The sequence below is a fragment of the Acanthaster planci genome, linkage group LG03, assembly GCF_054643075.1.
Source record: "Acanthaster planci isolate LZ-2023a linkage group LG03, COTS_SCS, whole genome shotgun sequence".
Classification (NCBI taxonomy): domain Eukaryota; kingdom Metazoa; phylum Echinodermata; class Asteroidea; order Valvatida; family Acanthasteridae; genus Acanthaster; species Acanthaster planci.
In genome coordinates, this window is record NC_141779.1 from 13,768,131 (window position 1) to 13,795,797 (window position 27,667).

At 41.2% G+C, this 27,667-nt stretch overlaps 4 protein-coding genes across 15 annotated transcripts in view; 2 read left to right on the plus strand and 2 right to left on the minus strand.

Moving 5' to 3' along the window:
• The first annotated feature begins 40 nt into the window (after positions 1-40).
• On the plus strand, positions 41-7,877 carry LOC110991021 (C-type lectin lectoxin-Lei1-like). 7 transcript variants are annotated; one of them, XM_022256088.2, is made up of 7 exons: positions 41-688; positions 3,881-4,109; positions 4,443-4,533; positions 5,052-5,209; positions 5,605-5,839; positions 6,508-6,555; positions 6,672-7,877. In XM_022256088.2, exons 2-7 carry the CDS (start codon positions 4,095-4,097, stop codon positions 6,959-6,961), a joined length of 837 nt encoding a protein of 278 aa, XP_022111780.2. In that variant the 5' UTR covers positions 41-688; positions 3,881-4,094; the 3' UTR covers positions 6,962-7,877. The 7 variants fall into 7 exon arrangements, with proteins under 7 accessions (XP_022111780.2, XP_086990346.1, XP_086990348.1 ...); XM_087134220.1 differs by having other exon boundaries at positions 42-688; positions 6,669-7,877; XM_087134222.1 differs by having other exon boundaries at positions 42-688; positions 4,047-4,109; positions 6,669-7,877.
• The window catches only part of LOC110991019 (acetylcholinesterase-like), a 73,219-nt gene continuing 50,551 nt past the window's right edge, over positions 5,000-27,667 (minus strand). Inside the window, exons 11-16 of one of the 5 annotated variants that reach the window (XM_087134214.1) lie at positions 17,938-18,060; positions 15,521-15,587; positions 14,546-14,904; positions 13,612-13,769; positions 5,655-5,786; positions 5,000-5,251 (exon numbers count right to left, since the gene is read on the minus strand). The gene's annotated coding sequence lies outside the window, so the exon portion shown is untranslated. The remainder of the gene's footprint in view (positions 5,252-5,654; positions 5,787-13,611; positions 13,770-14,545; positions 14,905-15,520; positions 15,588-17,937; positions 18,061-27,667) is intronic. The other 4 variants (XM_087134216.1, XM_022256082.2, XM_087134217.1 and 1 more) reach the window with 4 other exon arrangements.
• LOC147799678 (snaclec coagulation factor IX/factor X-binding protein subunit B-like) lies at positions 8,559-13,605 on the minus strand. Of its 2 annotated transcripts, none has more exons than XM_087134226.1 (4): positions 11,704-13,605; positions 11,459-11,504; positions 10,378-10,758; positions 8,559-9,668 (listed from the first exon to the last, which is right to left on the minus strand). In XM_087134226.1, the coding sequence occupies exons 1-4, from the start codon at positions 11,731-11,733 to the stop codon at positions 9,388-9,390; spliced, it is 738 nt and encodes a 245-aa protein (XP_086990352.1). In that variant the 5' UTR covers positions 11,734-13,605; the 3' UTR covers positions 8,559-9,387. The 2 variants fall into 2 exon arrangements, with proteins under 2 accessions (XP_086990352.1, XP_086990351.1); XM_087134225.1 differs by having other exon boundaries at positions 11,459-11,525.
• Positions 18,764-25,187, plus strand: LOC110991020 (galanin receptor 2b-like). The gene is made up of 3 exons (XM_022256083.2): positions 18,764-18,904; positions 21,839-21,981; positions 22,874-25,187. The coding sequence occupies exons 1-3, from the start codon at positions 18,868-18,870 to the stop codon at positions 23,765-23,767; spliced, it is 1,074 nt and encodes a 357-aa protein (XP_022111775.2). The 5' UTR covers positions 18,764-18,867; the 3' UTR covers positions 23,768-25,187.

The following is a 27,667-nucleotide window of genomic DNA, read 5'->3' on the forward strand; positions in this document are numbered from 1 at the left end:
TGTTGTATGTGTAGGCCTAGTACAAGGCCTGTGAAGATAGGATCGTGGTATTAAATGGGAACACTTACACTCATGGTTAGTGTGGGATACGCATAGATCTATATAAAAATTAGACCAATGATTCATGTACGAAATGATACCTGCTGGGCGTATCCATGTTTGTACATAAATCATAGAGCTATGTTAAATAACAAAAGGACTGAGTTCTCATTCTCTGCGAGGAGAAAATTTGACGCCCTCTTGGACGCAGACATTTGAATCCGTGTACCTGCTTATAAAACATTCAAAATCAAATAGAATAAATATCGAAATAATTATGTACTCTAAATGCAACGCACGCATCGGGTACTGATAAAATCCGATTTACAAAACAGAAACTTTCACGGTCAGATTTATCTTCAGCGCACACGCGCACGCATTTGCGCTGTTTGCACGGAGCATCATGAAACACTCATTTACTGATGGTGCGTTTAGATTTTTTGAATATTGGCCTTGTCGGCGCATAGTTTTAGAATATTGACGCAGAAATGCAAATTGCCGTACAAAAGCCGTACAGAATTTCCGAGTTTTCCATAGGTTTGTGCACAACATGGATGCGCCCAACAGGAGCCAGCGCTCAGGTTTTTATATATAGCTCTATGCAGTTTTCCTGCATGGATAACTCAATTTATTTCAACGTGGACCGACGGTGAGAAGTTAACGCGATGGCGATTTAATATAGCTCTATGGGGATACTGAGTCACTGGCCAACACGTTAGTCCTTTTATGGCTCTCAGTTATGTCGGTGGAATTAAAAGAGTACAGCAATTCTCCGTGTATCCTCGGGAATTAATGTCTCCACTTGCAGATCCTATTGGCGCTGAATGCAGCTATCCATTTCACCACAGAACAGCTGTACATGAAGCAAGGTAGAGCTTGGCCACACTTACTACATGTATTTACATGTACATGCATTCGTTTAGTTAGAAAAGTCAGATTTACCCCACATCTCCGTCAATCGTACAATGGTTCAGTTATTGTTTTTCCAAAAGAATGTTGAATAAACTGTTGTGTAATGATTTGTGTAAGTTGTTTTCGCGAGAAACATGGCCTGACAACTTTTTTTTCATTTCACTTCGGGCGGATTCAGGATGAATAATATTACATATGTATGTGCAATAAATACACTTTTTTACACATGTGCGAACGTGGAATGTGGATTTTACAGGAAACAGCAGGAATTGTTCAGGTACTCACGACTGGACCAAAGATGTGTGAAACATGAATCAGGTAAAGCATAGGCCTAAGCAGGCTCAGTGACTGACAGGTCAAATGACATGCTCAATAATAACCCATTAAACTCTAGTTAAAAATTGAAAGAAACGTGAGCGGCTTCTACCGCCCGTTGTACCCGGACAGCTGTTGACACAAGCTCGACCAACCCCGCTTACTAAAAGAAAACGGAAATTGAAGCGAGGAGCGTACAGGTAGACAAAAGGGCCAGATTGTAGCACACGGATCTGGATCTCGATCGATGAACCTACTGCTGGTTCGCACCATCCGTTATAGGCGAGTTTTGGCTCAACCAACGACGGAGAATGATCCAGAGACGTGTGAAACAAACACTCTATCAGAAAAAATTACTGAGAATGATGATTATAATGCCATTTTGGCCAGAATACTGGCTTTTGCATTAGTTGGTCATGACAGTTTTCAAGGGCGAGGAAACTTTTCCGCACTTGCTCATATTCTTTTATGTCACATCCAAAAGTACCGTCGATTTTTGCGCTTTATTATCAAGTATAGGATAAAGTGGCAACTTATGGTTTTATATATATATCTTTCGTCTACTTGACTTTGAATGTCTATTAAAACTCACAGAAAGTGCAGCCAAGAGTGGCATATGCAGCAAGGTATGAGACGGAGAGAACCCCCCTGCTTTGTGTTGGTCATTGTCTCGCAGGAATCTGCTAGGAATCATGTACTACGGTACATGTATAGGATTGCCATGACGGGAAAGTCGAGGAAACACGTCTAAGTGATTGGAACAGGCTCCCTCGATGATTATTTTGGTACTGTGCATCTTGGGTGATTCTCTGCAAGAGAAGCTTAGATGAAAGGGGTGTTTCTCTGTCGTTTTCTTGTTTGATTCTACTCTTCTTGGACGCTCTGCATACTAGGAGGCAGACTGTGGAAACAGGTCCGGCAAAGACGAAGTTGTAGAAATGAATGTGGGAACAGTGACAAACAGCACTCGTCTTTTTTCTCACAGCGCGCCGCATGTCTGGGTCGACTCAAATATTATATCATTATTTTAGGCAAGCAAACTTGGGGAATACAGCTTGCAGACTGTCGATCAGGGACTTTCTGAATAGCCGCTCTGTTCTGTACAGACATCCAACGAGGAAATTAGTCCACAATTTTACCCTGAGAATACTGGATCCTCTAGCTTTTCAGTGAACACGTACAGAGCAACCAACGTGCGATCAAATCAAAGTTTGCGATGCTCAGGCTTCTTCGGACAATCCTTTCAAATTCCATCGTGACATCTTGCGACCAATAAGCCATTTGCGAGATAAATTTGAATAAAATCTGGCGCTCTGAGTTATCTGACTGCACATAAACATAACAATTTGAATTCCACAGACTAAAGACACTGTTGCTATGCCTCGTGATTCGGGGCAAGCTTTCGCAAAGCGAACTATACCCAGCAAGAAATGAGACCGAGGGGTACCCCCCACATGTCCAATCCCTATACACATTCCAGACTATTGTTTAACACATCCCCCCCCCAAGATGTTTGAAAGGAATTCCCCAGATTCCTGCGAGACAATGACCAACACAAAACGGGGGGGGTTCTCTCCGTCTCATACCTTGCTGCATATGAGTTGCCCATGTACATGTACAGTAGCCCTCCCGCAGTCTCTTTGTCACCTCCCTGCCACTCGTTGTCAAAATTGTTGTCCTCCAACAAAGAAGAAACCCAACAATTTACACAAATCAGTTGAGATACGCGAAAGAATGTTGAATAAACTGTTGTGTAATGATTTGTGTAAGTTGTTTTCGCGAGAAACATGGCCTGACAACTTTTTTTTCATTTCACTTCGGGCGGATTCAGGATGAATAATATTACATATGTATGTGCAATAAATACACTTTTTTACACATGTGCGAACGTGGAATGTGGATTTTACAGGAAACAGCAGGAATTGTTCAGGTACTCACGACTGGACCAAAGATGTGTGAAACATGAATCAGGTAAAGCATAGGCCTAAGCAGGCTCAGTGACTGACAGGTCAAATGACATGCTCAACAATAACCCATTAAACTCTAGTTAAAAATTGAAAGAAACATGAGCGGCTTCTACCGCCGGTTGTACCCGGACAGCTGTTAACACAAGCTCGACCAACCCCGCTTACTAAAAGAAAACGGAAATTGAAGCGAGGAGCGTACAGGTAGACAAAAGGGCCAGATTGTAGCACACGGATCTGGATCTGGATCGATGAACCTACTGCTGGTTCGCACCATCCGTTATAGGCGAGTTTTGGCTCAACCAACGACGGAGAATGATCCAGAGACGTGTGTTAAGTAACAATAGTCTGGAATGTATATAGGAATTGGACATGTTGGGGGGGTATCCCTCGTTCTCATTTCTTGCTGGGTATAAAGAGTGGTTCAAGTATCACATTTCAATTGCAGGGTCTCTTTACCATACGCTCATAGCCTGGTAATACCAGATTTTTAATCAAATTTCTCAGGAACTGCACGCCTGCGCCATATGTTTCGGCTGATAATTGAATGTATCGCAGCGAAGTAATTAAATTTGAAGCCCCATATCCCTCACAAAAGCGCGGTATAACGTAATTACTCTAGCTTGGATCTCGTGCTATATCGCCCTCAGGGCTCTCGTTGCAGCATTCTCTTCGACTGGTTGGATAGGTCAAACATCACACGCCAAGGAGACATGAATTTTAAGTCAAGGAATTTACATGATCTGTGCATTTTCCCGGTTCCCGCCGATAACGAATCAATGTTACCCTTCCACGGATCATCTACTTTGCCACTAGCGTGCAGCAAGTCGGTGAGAATAACAAGGAGGGAATAAACGGCGGAAAATGGACCCACAATTGGTGAGTGATTTCAATACGAATATCTATAAACAGTATATTATAGGCCCTACAGCTTCCATACAGAACGACTTCACTTCTTTTTCTTTGGAGGGTCATCATTATATCAGTATGGCAATTGTCTTGGCTTTTTCTGACACTGTCTTTGGATTTTAAGCTTGCAGAGTAACTTCGGGTTTTAGTTGCTATTTCACAAGCTCAACACCTGTTTAGAAATTTTTTTCGAGTAGTCTCTACACGTATAGACCAAAAAGATTGAAACTGGTGTTCTATTAATAATCTCCTCTGCTTAATTAATAGGCCCGTAAATTTTTACTCTCTTTCATTATTTTGCAGTGTCAGGAATGTTGTCTTGTGGTCTGCATTAGCTTGTGCATTGCTAACGCCTTAGGAAGTTCCTCACAAGACTTAACGACAACAGACACAGGTGTGTGATAGAAAATTCCGTCTCGCAATAAGTTACCTTCTGTTATTTGAAAGTTGATTCTCTAAGTACTTCGGGCAACTAAAACTAATATTGGGCAGGCTTTTGAAAATAAGTTTGAGTGATTTAAACAGTGACGAGATTAGTGTTTTTACGTAGATTTCCCTAAACAGCGTCTTACTTCATGTGGGAACTAGTTACGAGACTTCCATTAATCTACGCCAGGACGTAGTTATTCAAATTAAAGGTTTCTCTTTTTTCTGTGTAAATTATTATTGTGTAAAGACCGCAAAAACGTAAGGAATTTGTGGTGGAAACCCCCGAACAGGCAATGCAATTCATTTTAATTTTCCTGATTCATTTTAGTGTTGGTTTTACTGATTGCATTAGGAATAAGCCAAACGATATTAATTTGAATTTTTAATCAATAAATGAATGCCGGGAGTGTTTATATATATATGTAGGTAGGTAGGTAGGTAGGTAGGTATTTAATGAAATTCTTTTTCACGGATTACATACAGTTTGCCCGAGTGGTTTTACGTCCTTTGAGTCGTCATGCTACCGTCTAGTTTCAGACTCACCAACAGATGGATACACAGCGCGTAACGAGTGCCAAAATTTGGCTCCGGACAGCCATCTCGGCTATATCCAGAGTCAAGCTGAACAGACATTCCTTCAGGTGAGCAACCATGCATTTTCTTGTCTCTTGATTAATTTGATCCTGAGCGAAATGTTGAAAAACATAATCCAGCGACGTTTCTGGGCACTTGAACGTTTACTTTAGTAAAGAGAGTGAGAGTTGTTATAAAATGTAAGAAATAACGAAGAAGTATTGTGATTTGTGGAACTCTGAGACACCAGAGGATTGTGAAAAGTTTAGAGTTTGACAACCTTTTTCATCCATCAAGGAGAATGTTGTTGAAATTTCCTTTTCTTTTCTGCAGTTTTAAGTGAAATGTAAGCAGCGAGTTATATGGAACAAAAAATATTAAATATTGAGATAATAGCAGATGTCCTCATTTACGTTTCCTTCTGATGTGTCAACCAACTGTTCCTGATATATCGACCGTTCAGGAATGGGCAAAAGAACATGGGGTGCGTATCGACTACTGGTTCGGACTTACCTATACCAGCGATGTGGACCATCCTATGTGGCTGGACGGCAGCCCGATTGGTAACTACACGGCTTGGGACCGTTTTGGTCCCTTAGACGAAGAATCTCCCTGCGTGAGGCTCCGCCGTAGTAGTGATTACCTCTGGAACGACAGGAATTGCGACAACAGATTCGGTTACATCTGCGAACTTGAAAGTAAGTCGTTGCAAGGGCATCAACGAAATCACGAGGAACGAATCCGACGGACCAAGTATTTCAACCTCGGTTGGTCTATTTAGGTGGTTTTTAGACTGACAAAATTAAGTCGCCGTCATCGAGTGAGAACAAAAAATGAAATAGGTACCAGTCCCGTTATTTGTTATATGCAACGTCGTGATACTTGATGCCTTTTTGGATCCTTGGACCTAAAACGCTGAACATGTCTTCTCCAGTGGGATTTGAGCCCATGACCCTCCGGATAATCACATGTACAATGTAGTGCATGCACCTAAATGTACAGTTTGATTTAGGAGATTGCAGATGGCGTCTCGCTAACATAAATCCGATCAAAACTTAATCATTTTATTGGTTGGCAATTCTTCAAATAAGTTGCTTGAAAACCAACAAATCTCAAGACATCTTGAAATTGTTCAGTGTTGCCTGTTACCGCCATGTAAAGCAAGATATGGGACGGAGAGCACCCCCACTTTTGTGTTGGTCATTGTTTGATCGGAATCTCAGGGATTCTTTACAGACATCTAGGGCGGTGGGTTGGGAAACAATAGTCTAGAGTGTATATAGGGATTGGACATATCTTACTGGGTATAGTTACTGTCACGCCAGTTGGACACCTCCCAATATCACACTTTTCATTTCACCAACAGGAAGTGACAATGACGTTGTTCCTCTGCCAACGCCTACGCGCGAGCCTGGTAAGTCGTGCGCTTGTATTTTAGCTCAGAGACATTATACAGTTGCGTAGTACAGATATTTTGAAAAACTTGGAAATCTGGTCTCTAAACCAGTTCTCTGTTACCTCCCACAGCAGCTTCTCCAACATCATACACAAATTCGGGGAATTTCAAGGCCGGTTCTGCAAACATGGCTGCGCCCACAGACAATTATCTTCTGCGAAGACTGACGGTCGCGTCCCTGATTCGTTGCAGCCAATACTGCCTGAAATACAACGCCTGTGCGAGCTTCAACTACAAGCTCGATCAGTCCCAGAGAGATTTTCAAGAATTGCTACATTCCTGTGAATTGCTGTCGAAGCAGTTTTCGGACGACACACTGATACAGAATAAAGGTTTCAAGCATTACAGACGTAAAACTATGTAAACCATATGTGTAACATGAAAAGTAAGAGAACTCCAAGTACAGGGTGAAGGGGCAATATGGTTCCATGTGCACCTCTAAGTTTTTCTATTACCTTACATTTTTTTAACCTATCGAGACAGCACCTTATGTAGATTGCCATGGAATAAACTCATTTTAATAGCGTGCTAGCACCTCCCAGTAAAAATTGATGCCAACCCCCTAACTACTTTTGGTCGTTAATAGGACTCATATATACTTATTACGAACTTTGTATTACAAAGCATCGCTTAACTCAACGCACATCTGTTCTGATCGTTGGAGAGGTTGGGTTGTTCATCGTTCTCACACTGCATCTACACACAGTAAAGTTACAAAAGCAGGCAACAACAAGAGGAAAGCAGTGCTAAACTTAATCGGTTTCGTCCACAATAATGAAGTAATAAAAGTGTTAATAAAAGTGGGTGCGCCATTCGATACGTGCCGCGCAATTTTAATTAATATCGACTCAAAGAGGTTGCAATATCCATTCATTACGATCCGACTGATGAATCTAACGATCCATTAATCCAGAATTAATTATGGGAGCACTGACACTTTGTTCCCCTATAGTCAGAAAATATGGATCAACACATGTGCTGTTCAGTATTTATAGCACGTGAGGAACGGGGGATCAATTTTTTTTCTAAATAAAATTTGATTGGAGAATAACTCCGAATGTTTGCCAAAGCAATACTACGAGTAAATATTGTAAGCTGGGTACACTGCATTTGTATGAATGCATAGTTTTTATTGTATAAGCTTTGTGTGCGCTTTTTATGTATTTTCCGAATCGGGACTTAGATGCATTAACGCCCTGTTGCTAACCAATAACAAAAATACCACAACAGTTAATTTCTACGTTGATTTGTTCATTAAAAGGACCACAAAAACATGTCAACGCAGTCCACAATTTACACTTCATTATAAGCGCGTATTTCACATGGGCCAACATTTTTTGGCCACAATTGTCACCGATAGAACTGTTCGGTCGATTCCTGCAACTGTGCCACACCCTTCTGGTTTATGGTATCACACAAAAGTGCGCTTAACATCATTAGAAGATGAAAATTTGATTTTCCTGACTTGATAACAATTCGATTGCAGAAAACTGCGGAGAAATGAGCATTTTGCGAGTTAAATTTGAATAAAATCTGGAACACTGAAATTATCTGACTGCACATCAACGTAACAATTTGAATTCCCAAAAACTACAGACCCTGTTGCTATACCTCGTGATTCGGGGCAAGACTTTGCATAGCGACCACCATCTCGGAATGTCCTGGTTCCTTTGTGCCCTTCTAATCCATTGAAAACAGTGTATTGGTGCAAGGCGTCCCTTTCGTAACTTAGTAATCAGATGACTTCAGTGTACCAGATTTTATCCAAATTTAACTCTCAAAAGGCTAATTATCCAGGGTGAATTTTTCAGAGTTGACTCATGGGGAAGATGAAATAGCTTTGCACCTTAACAAAATTCTCTTTTTTGCCAACTTAATAAATCATTTCACCGAAAACACTGATCCATAAATATCTACAAGACGAAGAACGTCTTTCCGAATGACGATTCGTAGACAACACCCCTGAACATTTATATCTTTATTTTGACAAGACAGCAAAGGAACAGCCATGATACAGTAAAGGTGCATGGGCTCTGATATGTGAAGGAGTCTGACTAGTTTGCTGTAATTAAAGCGATGGCATCACTTTATAAAACATTTCACCTTAAAACAATAAAGGTGACATAATTTTTTATCTGAAGATTGTAACTATATCCATCGGAGCACAAGCATAGTGATCTGTCATCGGCAACCACTGCATTATCTTCGTTCCCACGCTATTTTGAGCCTGTGATATTCACAGGGACCACATCGGTTACGATTTTTACAAATGGCTGATTCGAGAATACGGGCAATTAAACGTTTGATGTCGAGTTTGTTGTGTGATGTATTTACTATGTCATAGTTGGGTAACGTCTTTAAAAATACCTCGCATTTTATAAAAAAAAAACTCAGACATTTCCTTACTTGGGAGTTTTAGACAATACACGACCAGGCGCTCCAAATAGAAGCTTGTAAATAATCATGTTTACATTCTTATTTCATTTGTAGTGCGTCTGATCGTTACTTTTAAAAGTGGAGAAAGCGACAAATTTGTCTAAAGTACACACCCACCCACGACACCAAGTGAGGAGGAGTCGGTTGGGTGTTTTTGGCATAAATCTTCAACAGCAAAACAAAGTCGACCAACATTTTGAAATGCTACATAGCAACAGACTGTGCCAAAACATCCATCGACGCAGAAAAATAGTCGTTTTGTCAGTAATTTCTCTGAACTTTACAGCTGCTAAAAAATTCAAGGGAGCTGCAACAAACCCCTAAGGCTGCGTGCGTTTTTACCGTTCCCTCTGGTCACGGAAACTGGTGTTTATAATAAGCAAATCCGGGTCTTATTGCCATTTCACTGTCTGAAAAGATGGCCGACAGTAACTCGCAAGTGCGTATGCTGGGTGAAGCTGCTGCTGCCAAGTTGTAGTTGAAGCTTTTGCACCTTTCGTCCTTGGAGCAGGAGTGGGAACAGCGGGTCAAGGATGACGTCATCGTTGTTCGTAGGAGATGTTCGTCTGAGGTAGCGGCCAGGCCGACAGACGTTAGTCTGATGAAATCTGAGAATGTCGCTCGACATGAGGCACCTTTAACAAATTAAAACAAAGAAGTGGGCTGCACAGATTACTTGTTGCCATCCTCCTCAGTCCAGTCAGCACATTTTGGTCCTTGATAATTATCATCAGCTGTTTCTATTTTGGCCGAGCCAAATGAGGGGCAGCTCCAAACTGTATATATGAGCTGAGCCTTCTTACTAGTTTGATGAGAGTTTATTATCAAACAGTCTTGGTTAGTGATATCCACAATGCTCAGAATTGACAGCTTGTAAGAGACACAGGATTTTACTTTTACAGGAAAAATAAAACTCTGCCTTCACCTTTCAAGACTAAAATCACTAAAATGTGTTCTGATTTATTAGCAATGTGAATTGAAATAATTCGGCAATTTAAAAGTCTCGCACTGAATGATGCATGTCGTGGTCTAAGATAACGGTAACGTTGAAAAGGGTCCGGCTAACAAGAATTGGGGTGTGACAGCGCCACCTTGTCAACCAGAATTCGTAACTATCGGTTATCAACAGAGGGGATGCAGGTATTTCCACTCATGTCATCTTAAAAAGTACTTCCTGTATGTTGTCAGATGATATGGCGAATGCCACCCACCCTTGGGATAGCCAGTGGTAAGCAATTGGCTCGAACAAACTCTAGATATAGTCGATCCCCGTAATCCATCATTTTGACGGTACCCAGCATCAAATGTGGTATCCAGACACCATTGTTTGCCATAGGTACTCACTTGTTTGCTCACAAATATAGCCAAAGTAGATAGTGCAGAACCTGTCGTTCCATCGGTAGTCACTGGCCGGCTTAAGTCGTACACAATCTCGCCCATGTTGTACGGGCCCGTCCCATGCCGTGTACTTCAGGCGGCTGCCATCCAACCACTGTAGTTTGCCATTCTCGCCGACGTTGATCCCGATCCAGAAATGAGTACTGGTGTCCGCGGCCATCGCCAAGTCTCGGAGGAAAGCCTGCTCAGCCTCGCTCTGAATGTACACAAGATGGCCGCCGTCGGAATCAGCTGCGCATGCGTTCTTGGCGTCGGCCCACTGCAGCTTCGGCGAGACGTGGGCCTTGTAACACGAACACGTGAAGTACGTGAAACCAGGCGGGCAATCTGAGAGGAAATTATGGGTAACGTCACAGTTGAGTTGAGGCAGACGTGTCTAGAACTACCAAATGACTCCGCACATTCCTGTAAGCTATACCGGTATTCAATCAGCTGTGCATTGAACTTTTGAAGTAAATTGACCAGAGTTCAGTATTAAAGTTGGTGATTGTTACATGTAATAGGCCGGGTCTACAGCTATAATTCCTGTATAGGACATGCGGTAAATGAGTATGAGCAAGAAAAAAAATATTACACAAAGGTCGTTTGTGCAGTACATCACGTTTTCATTAGGTCAATGACCATTCGTTCGAAGCCAGTTGACATCACAATTTCAGGTTATCATTGGTCAGTAATGCATGACCAAACATCTTTCTGGAATCAAATGAAAGAGGAGATCATTGCCTTTCAAATGAAGTGCACACTGATGGAAATGCAGTAAGGACTGGAAGGACACCCTACCATTGTCTATACCTGATTCCTGTATAGGCCTAAAAAGACCCGTCTGATTGAAGGAATCTTGTAGGCTAAAATCGTCGAGTTGGCTATCAAAAGCAAGGTGATCTAACATCACTTCGTTGGCTTAAAGCGTTAAGTATTACAAGTTCCTCTGAACAACCATTTTCATGTATTTTTCTCCATCAAATAAATCTATAAATGCTGGGCTAACACCTTAGACTATGGCTCTTTAAATCCACAAACAAGTTACCTTCGAGGCAGAAAGCAAAGCTGGCCCAGGCAATCATGAACATCACCTGAAATTGAAAAAAAAATGTCTAAACAGAAGATAATTAATATGGTATAGTTTAAAGTATGGGAATGATTATAATCAACATTTTCAAATGAACTTGGTTAATTTTTCCTCTCTGGGTTATGCTTATGCGTCTCACTATTTTCGTCGATTTGTTGGATTTATCATATGGACTTAGATATTATATTAAAAATTCGGCTTACCTTTGCTGCTGTTTGTAAAAGGTCGTCCATGTTGTAAAACGGAGAGCTTTGAATCGGTCTATCCGCTATCCGTATGGGATGGCATTACTGAAAATTACAGTTTGTACGACTACGACGAAGCACTGCCTTATTCGCGAGAGACATTCTACGTCGAACAACAAAACTCCCATCTCATTAAAATCTATTCAGCGGGAAGATACTTCAATGTCGCAGCTGGTACCTGTAACTGGACGCCCATGGACTTTGTTATGTAAATTAATGGGCAGGACCTCAAATGCAAGATCATAAAAGCTCAATTTCGAGGGACAGCAAATCAATTCATCCTTTCATGGTAGACGACAAATCCATACCAATGATCATATATCGAGCTAAGTTTAATTGGCATTCTGCCATCGGTTGTACTTCTTTGAATGCCAGCGCGTTTGATTACTTCCCTCGCGCCTAACCGTGATGTCGTCATAGGTTTAGATGGGCATGCTATGATGTATAGAATTATGATCTTGGCTTGCTCGAGGTGCCTGACCAGGGGCACGTTCAATTACACAGTGCTTAGCTTACCACTCACAAAAAGGTACACAAGGTATGCCAATACCGACCACCGTACTGTCAAGACGTCATACATCGATTGAATTTGCAAAGTGAATCCAGCTGGTCGAAAGCAACCTACATCCAACTCACACTTCCTGCCTTTCGTTCATATAACTAAGTTGACCTGAGCCTATTTGCCACTGCATTAACTATTTTCTAAATAATTTTCAACAGTGTTAACTTTCGAAACGCTCAACGAGGCCGCCATGATTTTCAATTAGATTGTGGGATACCTACCCACGTAACCGGCTCAGCGGGTCAGTTACCCAGACTCGCCATGAGTCAGTCAAGATTCTAGCCGATATTTATTGTTTCTCCCTGCGTACATTTAATCAATAGCTCCACGATTTAGACCTTGTGGACACTGGGATCTGGCTGCTGTCTGCGAACACCCCATACATGGAACGCCCTCTGTCGGTGGATATGTTGTGTTGTACTGTGTCGTTAATGTCAAATCGAACGCAGTCGCACCTATACGCGTTAGCCCCGGGAAGTAATGGAAGGCCCTGACAATTTCACCTTGTCCTGGAAGTGTCAGAAATGTCTGACTGCAAGTTTCTTTCGCTGAAAACCTGAAGTGTATCTGTTTCATTAAGAAGTTAAAGATAAATTATTCATTTGTTTGATTTGAAATTTGCTTGTGTTAATCAAGAAATAAGTTTTTAGACAACTTATCTCAATTTATGATTATTTTAATTATTAAAATCCGACATATCCACATTTTTTGGTGTGGACGTACAACCGTACTAGTGATTATATTCTTATTCTCCGAAGCCTACAAAAATGTTAAGTTGCTGAAAAAATCTACTGGTACTGGATGTCCACATAAAAAGTATACCGAGATAAAAAAAATTGCTGTAATGACAAAACTAGAGATATATTTCTGTTTCCCATTTAAAGAAGTTTTGCCACTACTGTTATCTTTTTATCTCGGAATGTTTCCTATGTGGACACCCCGAATAATTAAGAACACTTTAAGGTGCCATTATGGGCCTCAATCAACGACTGATGTAACACTTGTATGAGAACTCTTCCACGGCACCAGAGAGTGATGCACTCTATTCAGGATGGTCTCTATTCAGACTTTTGTTTAATTAATATGTGGAGTAATTGTCACCGCAAGCTTATTCTCCTTCATGCAATAAATCGTTGCAGAATCATGGCACAACAACTCGCTGGCGTCAGACGGCAAACAGTCACTGTCCGAGGAGTGGACGAAATGTTTACAACCGTCCAGTCTTAGGCACGCGACTGCGCAACGCAGATGAGATCGGGTGCCTCTGACTTTATTCAGGATGACATGATCAGGCCCTGTCTTACCCTAGGCTCGGAGGGGGTAAGTCAGGAATCTATACTGGTATTCCTTAACCGTGGACGCACTCGTCAGTTTGTGCACCGTCTCGGAAGAGACAGATGCCAGTCTTTTAAAGGGCTAGTCGTATCCCCTGTTGTATAAATGGCAACGGTAGTGGCCAGTCCTATAGATAAACAAAATTAATGTTTTCAGCGCTGACCAGTCTTAAACCTTAAAATGTCAGAATACGATAACGACGGTTGCATTTTTCATTGTTTTCCCCGAATTTGGTGCAAATTCTGAACTCGCCGGAGTAGCGTAATTCCCACTGCCACAGAAACGCACTAATCAAAATGGGTGACGTCCGTTTCTATTTCAAATGATTGTTCTGTTTTGCTATTTTGTGTTGAAATAGGAAAGTGAAAAAATTCTTTCATTTCACACTTTTAAGCACACACTCTCTCCTGCAAACACTGTCTACCCCAAAACTTCAAAGACCTTCACTGAAAAGAATCCTGGCAACAGACCGTGTTCACGGGGAAGCCATGTTTTATATGGGATGGGATGGTTCCAGACTATCTTGGGTTCTAAGCCTGACTTATTTTTTTATTCTGGCTTCAAAGTTCAAGCAAAATATAACTTACCACAATTTTTTTTTCTGAACAAAACTGGCATAAATGTCTTTTGAGCTTTTATTTTTACTGTCGGGTTCCCCAAATGAAAAGTTTCACCTCACTTTCAATTCAAGATGGCTGACGCATGAACACAATCTATCAAACATCAGGGGCGTCACTCGGATCAAGTATACAAGATGCGGTGAAAAGTTAGGCTAAGGGGATACTTAGCAGTGATTCGAATAATGCAAACTACTGTTTTTCTATCCAAATTCTGGGCTAGAGGAGAGGTGAAGGTTCAACCATCAGCCAGCTATCCAGAAACACAAATCACAGATCAACATACCTTCGTGTTCGTACACGTAGTTCTCGGACCTGATGCAATCTCGCGTTTTCCACTTTCCGCTGCCCAGCGAGATGACATAACAATCGTCGTCGTCGGCCGCTTCTAGGCTGGCTGGGGAGTAAGCTGGCCGTGAGCCGTCAAGCCATGCCCAGGCGCGTCTCGGCCCGTAGTGACCAGGCCAATCCAGTAGTGGCTGGACGGGATAGCCAATGAGGAGGGAGCGTTTTGTAAGTCCAAACTCTCTTGCTCCAAGTCGACAAAGGCCAGGTGTCCCCCGGCCGAGGCGCAGCCATTTTGCGCCTCGTTCTAAGACAACTTCTCCTTCACAAAGGTGTACCGCGAAGTTGGGCTGGCATATTCTGCACCCAGAATAGGAAGCAAATTCAGTAAAATGCGGAGACACACTACTCGTATCTGTATACATTAATTCCGTTCCCAGAACTCTGTTATAGTTTGAAATCCTACCGCTTTGATGTTACCTCGTCAAAACAAAAACCCCGGGGGAAAATTCTGACGTTTTCCCAACTGATGTGTAACTAGGCAGTGACTCTTGTTTTGCAATGCTATATGGTAAAATAAGGCACATAGGCCTCCTACTTCGTTTTAAAAAAACGATATAGATGTGGCGCGGAATTCTACACGAGGTCGAATCTATCACGCGCCAACTCTTCAGTCTGGATGCCTTCTCTCTTGTTTCGCTTAGCTTAGGACTTGATGTAGGCCTGGAGAATCGTAATTAGCTGACGACGACGAGGATTGCTCTACGCCTGAACACGTTTCCAATTAAATGGGGGGGGTCATAATAATGGAATCAAAGTGCTAGTAATGTCCATGTCGGCGTAAGACGTGTGTTTCGAGTGGTTCCGAATTGATCCAAATCCATACACACCCATCAGGAAGTTTGAGTCATCCTTTATAGGAGACGTATGCACAAATTAGAAAAGCAAGCAAAACAATCAACAACAGTTATCTTACCGCGTGTGCTGGAAAGCGCTCTCTTCACTGTTCCCAGAACTCCAAGCAGCTCTATCACGTGCGTAATCTGCATATCAATACCGTAAGTCATGATTTAAGAAATTGTAGATTTGAATCTCCGATAGTTGGAAGATGTCTTCAGCCATCACGATATAAAGGATTTTGAACTTGTGCAGTCATTTCAAAACAACCATATTTCTTTGATTTCATCCATGCCTGCGAGGACTTTCTAATATTATGGCAACGGTGGCGTACGAGGAAGTTGGTTCTGTCTGCTTCCATCGATTGCCATTTTCTCCAATACAAAGACACTGTTTGAATATCAAATGTCACATTCTATGGGCAAACCAATAACAGCGCGTTTGCACAAGCAGACGGTACTCGACGACCCGGAACCATGAAAGAGATGTACGCGTATTTGATCGCACGCATGTGGCTTCTATTGCGCGATAAGCGTTCCTAAGACCTGTTCCACCGAAATAGATCTTCATTAAAAAAAAAAGGAAAAGATTTTGCTATGGAGACCACGTGGGAAGACAATTAATGTAACCTCTTTCTTCAAACCGGATGCTTACGATTACAATTACTTATTACGATTTTCAAAATTGTTGACCCTATAGAAAATACGGTCAGTGCGAAGTAACATTCTTGACCGATTTTTTTATGGTTTACTTTCACGCGATTTTCTGATTGTGTTTAGGAATACTTACTGTCATTTTTGCTATACAAAACGTTTAACGATACTGACTTTTAAACTAATCGACACGTGCTGCATCTTAAGATGGACGTCAGGCACCCCGACTCTTTTTTACCGCAAAGGTTACACCAGCCGTAGTACATGTATAGGATTGCCACGACGGGAAAGTCGAGGAAACATGTCTATGTGATTGGAACAGGCTCCCTCGATGATTATTTTGCTACTGTGCATCTTGGGTGATTCTCTGCAAGAGAAGCTTAGATGAAAGGGGTGTTTCTCTGTCGTTTTCTTGTTTGATTCCACTCTTTTTGGACGCTCTGCATACTAGGAGGCAGACTGTGGAAACAGGTCCGGCAAAGACGAAGTTGTAGAAATGAATGTGGGAACAGTGACAAACAGCACTCGTCTTTTTTCTCACAGCGCGCCGCATGTCTGGGTCGACTCAAATATTATATCACTATTTTAGGCAAGCAAACTAAGCGAATACAGCTTGCAGACTGTCGATCAGGGACTTTCTGAATAGCCGCTCTGTTCTGTACAGACATCCAACGAGGAAATTAGTCCACAATTTTACCCTGAGAATACTGGATCCTCTAGCTTTTCAGTGAACACGTACAGAGCAATCAACGTGCGATCAAATCAAAGTTTGCGATGCTCAGACTTCTTCGGACGATCTTTTCAAATTCCATCGTGACATCTTGCGACCAATAAGCCATTTGCGAGATAAATTTGAATAAAATCTGGTGCACTGAGTTATCTGACTGCACATAAACATAACAATTTGAATTCCACGGACTAAAGACACTGTTGCTATGCCTCGTGATTCGGGGCAAGCTTGCGCAAAGCGAACACCATCTTTGGAATGGACTGGTTCCTTTGTGCCCTTCTTATCCATTGAGAACAGTGTATTGTTGCAAGGCATAAAGCAAAAGCTTGCCCCGAATCACGAGGTACAGCAACAGCATATGCAGCAAGGTATGAGACGGAGAGAACCCCCGCCCCGTGCTTTGTGTTGGTCATTGTCTCGCAGGAATCTGGGGAATTCCTTTCAGACGTCTTGGGGGGATGTGTTAAGTAACAATAGTCTGGAATGTGTATGGGGATTGGACATGTTGGGGGGGGTACCCCTCAGTCTCATTTCTTGCTAGGTATATGGGTATAAGCAACAGTGGCTTTAGTAAAGAGAATTCAAGTTGTTTTGTTCACGTAAATTTAAAGAAGTCGGTGTACCAGATTTGGGTCAAAGTTAATTCGCAAAAGGCTTATTGACATATAAACAAAAGAGTCAGCAGAACATCCAGGAAACCGCTTATTATCATGGAAAATGTCTTCCGCAAAATGTTATTTTAAAAAATTGCCACACATTAGTGTACCATTTTAACTAGACTTTATCACTGCGGTTTGATATTGCAGTGGGTGCACTTGGGCGAAAATAACAGTAACACCGATTCCTGAGAGGGCTGCCAAAATAACAGGGGTCGTCTGGAAGTGGAATCAAACTAAATGCAGAGGCACAAAAAGAGGGAAACAATTAGAATCAAAGTTAGACAGGATATGGGAGCTTTCAGACGAAGTCGCTTTCCGTAAGGAAATGTCAAAGGGAAGCTGGTCGAGAACAGATAACACGCGATACAGCCGAGACCACTTCAACCTAAAACCGGTCTGCCTTCCATCCCCTACTCTATTTGACCAAGTTGTTGTAGTGCATGACTTTTTTTACCTTAAACTTAAAATTCTTAGCTCTGCAACATAGCGTTCATGTCTCTGTTGCCATCCATCAAGTATGCTTTTCCACATTCACATGATGTAAAATGGGATCTTCGTTGTCTACAGTGCTGATTCCCTATAAATATGAAGAAATTAACGCATGATAAGAGAGTTAGCGTTTATAGTATTCGTAAAGGAGCAGAATATTAATCTAACACTTCGAAGACCACCCCACAAGATCGAAATTGGTTCACTGATCCCATTCTATAAGATTCAGATGTCGGGAACTTTACTGCGAGATTGCCCAAGCAATTGTGGCCTCCAGGCCCGCTTTGCACCCTGAATTCTTACATTCAACACACAAAACAAGATCAGTGCAAGTGACAGTGCTCTTGGCCTCTCCACTCGCACCGGTCTTATTTTGTGTTACTAGTACATTAGTATCTGGGGTGCCGCGCAAAGTCATGCCGTGTACGCGCGTATTCTTCCTTGCAGAATGAATCAATCTGTAACACTGTTTCTTCCTGAAATGAAGTCATGCTTTTTCTTATAAATACCTCCAATTAGCATAAAAACGCATCAAAGTACCTTTAAAACGGTTAAATGGAAACTGAAAACGAGGTTAAGAAACTCACAAAGGCGCATTTACAAGGACTGCATTAAAAACTGCACTACATGGGCCCTTTTAAAAATCTATTAAATTTCTGTAGCCGCGGTGATTATAGTTGACCGGTTCTGCAATCGATGATTCCTGGAACGAAAACTGGCCAATCAAAGTTCATCAGCTCCTTTTTGCGGTCGATGAACCTGCCCCGGAGAAAACTATAGCCTGGGCATGCATGTCCTTGATAAAACGTTTTATAGACAATTGAAGCCAACGACAGTGCTGTTCCAGTAATCGTCGTGTGTGAAATTGTCAACGTGGACGTGCGCTTTCTGAAGCATGGATTCAGCCAACCACACCGATGAAGCAGATAGAGGTAATTAGTGGTAACTGGCCTTTCTCCGTGGCGTGGGCCTAACATAACTGTGTATCTTCATGTTTAAAACTGTGTTGCTTAAACGGCTATTCGCTGGATGTAGTTCACCAGAACTGAGAACACGCTCCAATGTTCAGTTTCCAGTCTAAACAGTTCGCATTTGTCTTAGCTCGGCCATGGGGGTGGTGATGGGGACAAGGAGTTCCCGTTTCGCACGAAAACCGCGAAGCTTCAAAATGACACGGGTTCCAGCTTTGCTCTTTACATTGAAAAGTTGATCAATATGGTGTACTCTAGGTTTTCCCAGCCAATGTAAGAAAATTTGCGATCTAATTTGTAAAATAAAAATTCAATTTGGCGGAGATTTGAAAAAGACTTTATACACCTGGTTTCATTATCGCAATAACAAACATTTGACTTCGTTTTGCATTCTTCATATATCTGAACTGCATTACGTTTCAAAGACATTAAAGATACATGCCTGACTAGGATTTCGAATGGACGTATTCGTTGTCAATTATTTCAACAAACATGCATTCTTATTCGAAAAAAATCTGCCTTTTACAGTGACCCTTCGGCAGTGAATATTCATTTTCATTTGCTATAACTTAAAATGCAAAATATACGTTTAATTAGATTAGAATATACAATTTTACACAAATCATGACACGACTTTGATAAAAAAAGTCATGTTACTCAAGAATGTTTATATAGTGTGTTTGTCATCAAACTGTAAAAAAATTAAGGTTTTCATGATTGAAACGCAGCACAAGAAGAAAGGTTCCCTCTGCGCCGCTGTTTGTAGGTTTTCTACAACGGTCCGTATGTTTCCAACGACAAATAAATGGTTTATTTCAATCCTGAATAATCAAACATTTAACCAATTAACTAAGCACTTCCGAGAATGTAACTTATGGTAGCACGCAGACACATTTTAATTCTTGACCTGGCATACGTTAAATAAAAACTTCGCGCAAAAACGGCTGCATATTTTGCGAAATACATTGAGTTCAAGTGAAAATGAAAGCAGGATTTCAGGGGTGCATTCGATTTCGCGGAAAAATGAATTTCAACATACTAAACTAGTGCAATATCGAGAAAATGAACCCTGACTTTACACAAATGAATGCACCCTCCTTGAAAAAGAACTTGTATTTGTTAAACGGGGATTTGGATTTTTGTTCTGTTTCGCTCAAAAACGAATGCTGCCATTAATAATTAATTTAAACATTTTCCGAAATTGGCAGGGAAAACCTATTTTGACGGCACACATTATTAGGGCCTCGAAAATGTCTGTATTATTTTGGGGCGCAACGAAGGGCAGTGGATATTTACTCGGGGCATGGAACCCCCCCCCCAAGTCGCCATTTAGACTGAAGCTGTGTCCGAAACGGGCTTTCAGAGCTACGGTTAGGCCTATTGTCTTCGCGTCTCCACGCATTTTCAAAGGAGCGAAAACCTAGACCTGGCTCTTAATAAGAGATTCAGATGCACACTTAAACTCGCGCTTACCACTCGAGTGTTTGGAACAGCAAAACAACTTGTAATACGCTTCTCTTTCTCAGGCATATAGCCGAGAGTGCTTGAAGGGGCTGTTCACTTTGTTGCATGCATCTGTATCTTTGCATTTGGATGTTAGAACCTCGTTCTAACATTGAGCATGGACCAAAGGCTTGATTGAATGCTGTTCTAACATACTGCCCGTTGTTTGTGTACAGCTTAAGGTGAAGGCTAGAAAAAAAATCCTCCAACACCTGTATATATTTATGCAGAACAGTAAAACACCACATTAGTTCGTCCCACAATCCCCGAAAAGGATGAATACAAAAACTTTGGGAATTATCAAGTGTCGTTTCATTGCAAAGAGAATGAAGGTGTGCTCATTACTTCAATGCAGCTATGAAAAAACGCGGGTACAACAAATTAAAAGGACGTTCAACTATCATGCAAAAATAGCTCTCTTGTTAGTAGTCGTGCCAGTCAGTGCCAGTGCAAAATGTTGACGGAGTTCTAGTTTGACTTCCCGACTACGGAAACTTGAACATCCTGCATTTGATAATAAAGACGAAGTCTTCTTTGTATCTGTGTTAACAAAAAGCTATAACGGCAAACAGTAATTGTACGAGTACTGGGGAAGTCGAACAGATGGGTAAATCATTTCCTTTTGCTTTACTTTAGTCGTTCTTGTCACGCAAGAGAGTGACAGTTTAAGAATTTTGTTTAGTGAAGTCTGCAGTGGGTTTTTGATCTGTTTTGGATCTAGCTTTGAGAGAATCGCTATCCACTACTACTGAAATGTAAGACCTTGAGATTCTTGTTTTTAGTTCAATTTACTTTTGCTCAGGATTTTGAGACCCTTCACTTTACAACCGATATCCGGCACGCAGTTATATTTCCAGTGCCTCCGTAGTTCAAATGGAAAATCTGACAATTTGCAAAGCGCGCCCTTTCTTATGAACAAAAATGGGGACTACAGATTTATAACAAAAGATTTTCATTCCCAACGTGATTGCATAAAGATGCCATTACAATACTGCCCTCTTCTTCTTCTTCTTTTGTTTGTTTGCTTGGAAGCATTTGGACACAAATCTGAGACATTGGTTTGGAAAATTGGTTTGCATGTGTTTTGTACGTACAGTATTTTGACGTCTGTTCCCATTAAATTCATTCATTTAACTACACAAATTTAGTGAAAACATGATTTCTTTTTTTTTCATTCGGGGATTTTAAGGTTCCCCCGCTCATTTCATGTCATGACCTAGGAGGGACAGCTTACCAAAAGATACGGAAGGTTTGGTCCCTCTTTGACTAAAATAAACACCCCAACTCCCCAATAAATAAACAAAACCACGTGTATATTTATTTTGTATACATATTTTATAGCTCTCTGAAGTGAAACAAGCGATAACACATTTCCGTTCATTTCATTTGCAGAATTTGACTTTGGGGATTACAATGAGAACTCAGCGTCCTCCAACTACACGTTCTCTATGTTGAAAATGCCGTGGAAGTGGAACTTAATAGTTATGCTTATCATGGCGGTGTATGGAACCATCGTAAATTTGGCTCTCTTGATGGTATGATTTCCTAATGTTCGTGTGCCCCATACATGATCACCAAAAATGCAGTGGCTATAATTGCGGCACTCTAGGCGGATTGCTTTAAATCTGCTACACTGGAAACAGGAACCAGACCAGTCTGAAACAAATGGACTTTACCTCTCTTTGAAAAGATTCCTCCAGGGATGTGAACAAAAAAAAACAATCAAAGCAAAACAAAAACAACACCAAAAAAACAAAACAAAACAAAACAAAACAAACAAACAAATAAACAAACAAACACCCCCAACAACCCAACAAACAAACAAATAAAAACAAACAAACAAAAACAAAACAAAAGCATCAATTGAAATTTAACATAAGATTGAACAGGCGAAAAAGAACAATAAACAACACACAAATTCAAAAAAGATGAACACTGATGACGAGTTTCAATCTGGGCACTTCTTGCACGATAAGTGACGTATCATCTAGGCACTATTCGAGTTCGCATTCTTACACAGTGCCGTGGCAATATAATTTGGAATTAAGTCTCAGCTGCCGCACATATAGCTACGTTTTAGGAATCCTTTTCAGGTGCAGCTTCAGCTTTTCTTTGCCATGCATAGGCACATTTTTTTTTCAAAACTTAAATTCATATCTCCTTGGTTCGAACAGGTGAATGTCTACTGGCAAAATGTTGGCCTACAGTCAAACAAGGCGCCTTAATTTTTTTTGTTCAGTTTTTGTAATGTGTTACCGTATGACAAGTTCCCGTGCGGTACAAATGAAAATCCTCAGATTTTTATTTCCTGGGCAGGCGAAATGTAACTTGCATTTAGCTGTTATGAATGGGTATCAAAACCTCCTCAAGAAGTCATTGTACAAACTCATAAATTTCTTCTCACGAAGCTTTTTTTGTCTCTAACAGGTAATTCTAAGTAATCAGCACCTACGCACTGTTTCCAACATCCTCGTCGGGAACTTAGCCCTGGCCGACACGATCATGTTCGTCTTTTCCGTACCCTCTGACCTTGTGCATCACTTCGTCTTGAATTGGCCTGACAACTCCTTTGGGAACTTTCTCTGCAAAGTCAGCGGCAGTTCGTGGAGCCTAGCCATGGCGCTATCTGTTGCGTCTCTGACAGCTGTCAGCATTGAGCGATTTTGCTCCATCTGCTGGAACGTACACGCCAAACGCTATATCTTTATCCTCCTGATCGTCTGGTTGTTCTCCCTCTCGTGGACTGTACCCGTTTTGGTGTGGTCCTCCGTCGTACGTTATGGCCCATACCTTTCCATTTGCCACGTCCTACCATGGTGGCACGACTACGTGGCCAGAGGCTTTTTCACCGCGGGTTTCGTGCTGAAGTATGTGATTCCTTTACTCGTGATTACATGCTGCTACGTAGGCACGGCTATTACTTTGGCGCAAAGCACGCCAGCCAGCTCGGTCACCGTGCGCGCCAGGCGCCGCCTTGCCATAGTTGTGCTTATTCTCAACATCTCTTTTGCAATCTGTTGGCTTCCCAACCATGCCATTATCCTGCATTTCTTCTACGGAGATATATACGAGACTTACAAGGTCTCTTATGCGTTATTTTTAACCTTTATTGAGATAGCCCACGTCCTGGTTTACGTCAATTCCTTGCTGAATCCGATCGTGGTGTTTACTATCAGCGATGCGCACCGTAAGCCGCTTGTGCATTTTGTTCGGTCCCGTCTGTGCCGGCAGGCACCGGCTTCCAATCGTTTAGACCGTTATGCTGAGTTCGACCAAGATGGAATCGTCAGCGAGACAGAATGCGTCGATGTCAAAACTTAAGTGACGCTCCAAGACCTTGGGGTTCCAAAAGGAACACAGTAAAAGAGAACAGAAATTGCTGTACATCAAAAAAGAGGAAAATTCAAAAATGTTAATGTCTTTTGTAAAATCACCATCAAACTCCTTACTGAACTGAGTTGATCTAATAGCAGAGGAGGAAAATCTTGTTTTATATCTGTTGAATATTCACACAAGTATTCTCTTATGCTTTATGGGAATACTGTCAACACTGAATAAAAGCTTTACACAGCTATGCGTTCCTGATTGTTATACTCAGCGTCAATGGCCGTAAATGCACTTGTTCAGCCAGTCCTTGAATACTTAAATGGTTTCAATAATGTTTAAATAATTACGGAAGCATACGTATTAGTACGTCAACCTTTAACCTAAATCACCGAACTTGAATCGATCCATGGGTAACCATGTAACCAAGTTTTAGATTCTTTCTAGAGCAAACTAGTTACAGTGTTTTCGAATAAAAACCACTTTATTAGAGCTGCGGATATAGCTACCGTATATCTCACTGCATTTTTTTTACAGTACGGTTATTAACTGTAGAGCTTCCTTTCAAGCTTGTAAAATTGAAAGGAAAAGAGCAGAAACTCACTAAATTCAGCTATACTATATGAAAGGATTCATGACTTTGACCTAATGGCGTGTACACTGTGACTAAAGCTTACGTTGTACGTCAGATTCCAACTACTGTGAATACTCCTGTGAGATTTTTCATGACTGTATTTACTTACTGTGGGGGCTTACTGCATTTTTGTATGATAGTCTGGCCGAACCCCACTGCTTTGCACTGCGATAACATGAAATGATGAACAGGTTATATTGTATGAACTAGAAAGGCCCACCTTATCCTATCTTTTCTATAATAAAAGACCCACTAAATGCAACAAACTTGAATAACCAATGGATGATTTTTATAAATGTGCTCACAGTTTCATGCTAACTACCTACTATTTTTTGGCCAAGGCACTAGAACGAAAACCAAAGAAAACAGTGAAACTGCTTGAACACTGTTCTAGCAAGCTACTCTCCAAAGGCAAAAGAGTGAAAAACGCAAATTTAAAAACCCTTAAAAATCCATTCCGTAAAAGTAAACACTACTCTTAAAAGAGTTAAAACCACTCAAAAACGTGAAAATCACACCAAAAGAGGAGCCATAAAAAGGAGCCACAAAGCTCCTTTTTGTGCGTTGTCTTTCACATGTCTCCTTAAAAGAGAGTGGAAATTTCAGGCTTTCGGAGTGATTATGATTTTTTAAACTCTTTGTAGAGTGTTTTTTTTTAAACTCTTATCGGGTGGTTTTTATAAGGTACTCATTCTTCTCAGATCAAGGTTTTTCATTCTTTCACATTTAGAGAGTAAGTCCTACTTCCACAACTTGAAATCAAAATTAAAGCATGTGAAACTATTTGCGACTGAAAGTCTTTGAATCTTTTCACTTAAGTGTGGATGCATTGCATGGACCCAATTTTACTGACATTACCGTTAGATACTCTCTGCATTGTGGAAAGAATTAATTCTACAGAGTTTTGCAAAATGCTGCAATTGCTCTTTATCCATATGGTCACGAGGCGGTGCAATCAGCCTCACCGTATAATTAATCGACCGCAATATTTTATCGCCCAAGGCCGAAATGACCACCGGTAGCAAACAATACAGGCCAGTGATAGTCTGAAGTTGTCCACCTAAAGAGATCAGTACAGGGGGTTTTCTGTAAAATTCTCGTTTGATAATAGCGGGGAAGTACAGCGCCGCGGCAACTGACCTGAGAAGGATTTTTTTGACCGGCCGATTATTGCATAAGTCGTATATTGTCGACATCTTACTGGTCGAAAAAGCCCCCAAAGGCGGGGAAGGTAAATGCGAAAACCCTTTCTAAAACAGAATGTCAACTCATCCATATTGTGTCATGTTTTGGAAATTAGTTGTATACTAGAATCATAAGAAATATCCTTGCTATGATTTACACTTATAAATTCTGGCGCAGCATTTCTGTGCTCATACAACCTCGTCCTCAGGTTGTCAAGCAGTACCCCACACACATATCTTGCTGCCTTGCCCTCGATATCGGATCAGATCTAAACTAGATTTTAGCAGATCTAAAAAAAAAAGTGAAATTATGTATCAATGAGAAAATGTCTGGTTCCTAATTTAGCTTTCAATAGGCGGTGTCTGGTATGAATCAGTCAATTCTTCACACCGTGAATACAAACAGTTAAAATATTCCTACCTTGAAGAGCAAATAATCATGTACTGTTGCATTTCGCACCACCTCATATTTATCTGATCAAAATGGAATAAGACCGATTTTGCATGAGGTAGATGATGAATGCAATCATTCTCAGCGAGCATTGAAAAACCTAGGGCCAAAAAGGCTTTGGTATAAACACTTAATATACGATAGAATTTCATTTCTTTCTGTTGCTGTATCAAATGAGGATACAGGAAAAGAGGTTTTACATCCGTGGGCTACTATTGGAAACGAAGTGGAAAATAAAGAAACTACTCCGTATGAGGTAAATGCCTATTTACTACATCTGACTGGCTCATGACCTTCTACTTCTGGAGCGGGGCGCAGTCGCCCCCTTTACTGGAAACGGATAGAACGTTACTAATGGGATGCGTTATTAACCAACTACAGGTTTTCTACCAGGTCTAATATTTAAATACGTGGTTTACGCGTCACGGGAAAATCGTTTTACAATTTTACTGTTCAATTTTAAAAGCTTGGTCGCCACATTTGAACTCCGTGTCGAGAAAATTCGTCACTGCACATTTAAATGTGTTATCTAAGCTGCTACAGCATGACTGTGTTCAGGGAACGACTTCGTCGGGTATTAATTACACAAATACTTTTACAAAGTAAATTAAGCTTACGCGGTTACTTGTGTCCTTACATGCATTAAGGACAACTTCGGCGCAGTGGACAGACCATGCATGTAAACAAATTAGCAAGGCCTCAAGCACTGATTTGTTTCAAATTGAAACACATGCAAGTTTAACGCACACTATCATTAGATCCTAACTCCGATTCACGACAATGGAACTCAGGATTAGGAGTCAGTCCATGCAAGCCATGAAGATTCATTGTCTCAAAATTCGATGTATCTACAGAGACAGCTCCTTGAATATTATTAGACTAGCGTGAGACTAATATGTTTGAACAGGGAACACTCCCATGTTCTCTGGATAGGGAAGGCAACATTCTTATCAGAGATGCAGAGACGAAGTCAGAGGGGAACAAATTGGCAAAATACTCTATGCTTCTCTTGACAATGATACATGTTGAGAAATTTAATTGGAGTGTAACGCTGCACACACAGGAATCGGGTGATCCAAAACCTGGGGATCGAAAAGATTCCAATGGAACAGATGAAACAATTTGGAAATTGTGGGATAATTATCATACTCAAGACACAAAATGAGTGGCCAAACTTATTCTTACTGTCTTCTTATTGTCAAGGAAGGGGAAACGCTAGGGAAAGCTCACAGTAAGAGACGACCCCCTCAAAGAGACGATTATGACAAGAACAACTCACTATGAGGGCTATTTCTTTTCCTGTCCTCCCAACATCTCGTTAAAAGGTTTAAAAAAAGGTTATGGATCCCTCGTTGTCTCACCAGAAAATAGGTTTTCGATCAAGATATTCAACATATCTAACTAACTGACATTGGACCGCGCAGTTTTACAGTGCCGGCAATGATTTACAGCGAACAGTGTTTTATCATTTCTTTCCCTGCACTGCGTTTTGCAAAACTTCCAACTTGCACAAACAGTCTGAAGTAACACTGATGGCAGTTAGGACCGAGCAAGACAGACGCACATGCACAAAAGGGTCAAAGTGTATTCAGGAGGGAAAAGTTTCAGGCAGAAAAGAGAAATGACCA

Bases quoted from the DNA above. Each gene is read 5' to 3' on its own strand.
- LOC110991021 (XM_087134220.1), top strand. The intron at 4,534-5,051 runs GTGTGTGATAGA...GATTACATACAG, and splicing joins CTTAACGACAACAGACACAG to TTTGCCCGAGTGGTTTTACG. The intron at 5,210-5,604 runs GTGAGCAACCAT...TCGACCGTTCAG, and splicing joins CTGAACAGACATTCCTTCAG to GAATGGGCAAAAGAACATGG.
- LOC147799678 (XM_087134225.1), bottom strand. From the start codon at position 11,733: ATGGACGACCTTTTACAAACAGCAGCAAAG. The intron at 11,526-11,703 runs GTAAGCCGAATT...TCTTCTGTTTAG, and splicing joins TTTTACAAACAGCAGCAAAG to ACATTTTTTTTTCAATTTCA. The intron at 9,669-10,377 runs GTGAGTACCTAT...AATTTGTTAAAG, and splicing joins CTATATTTGTGAGCAAACAA to GTGCCTCATGTCGAGCGACA.
- LOC110991020 (XM_022256083.2), top strand. From the start codon at position 18,868: ATGGATTCAGCCAACCACACCGATGAAGCAGATAGAG. The intron at 18,905-21,838 runs GTAATTAGTGGT...TTTCATTTGCAG, and splicing joins CACCGATGAAGCAGATAGAG to AATTTGACTTTGGGGATTAC. The intron at 21,982-22,873 runs GTATGATTTCCT...TGTCTCTAACAG, and splicing joins TAAATTTGGCTCTCTTGATG to GTAATTCTAAGTAATCAGCA.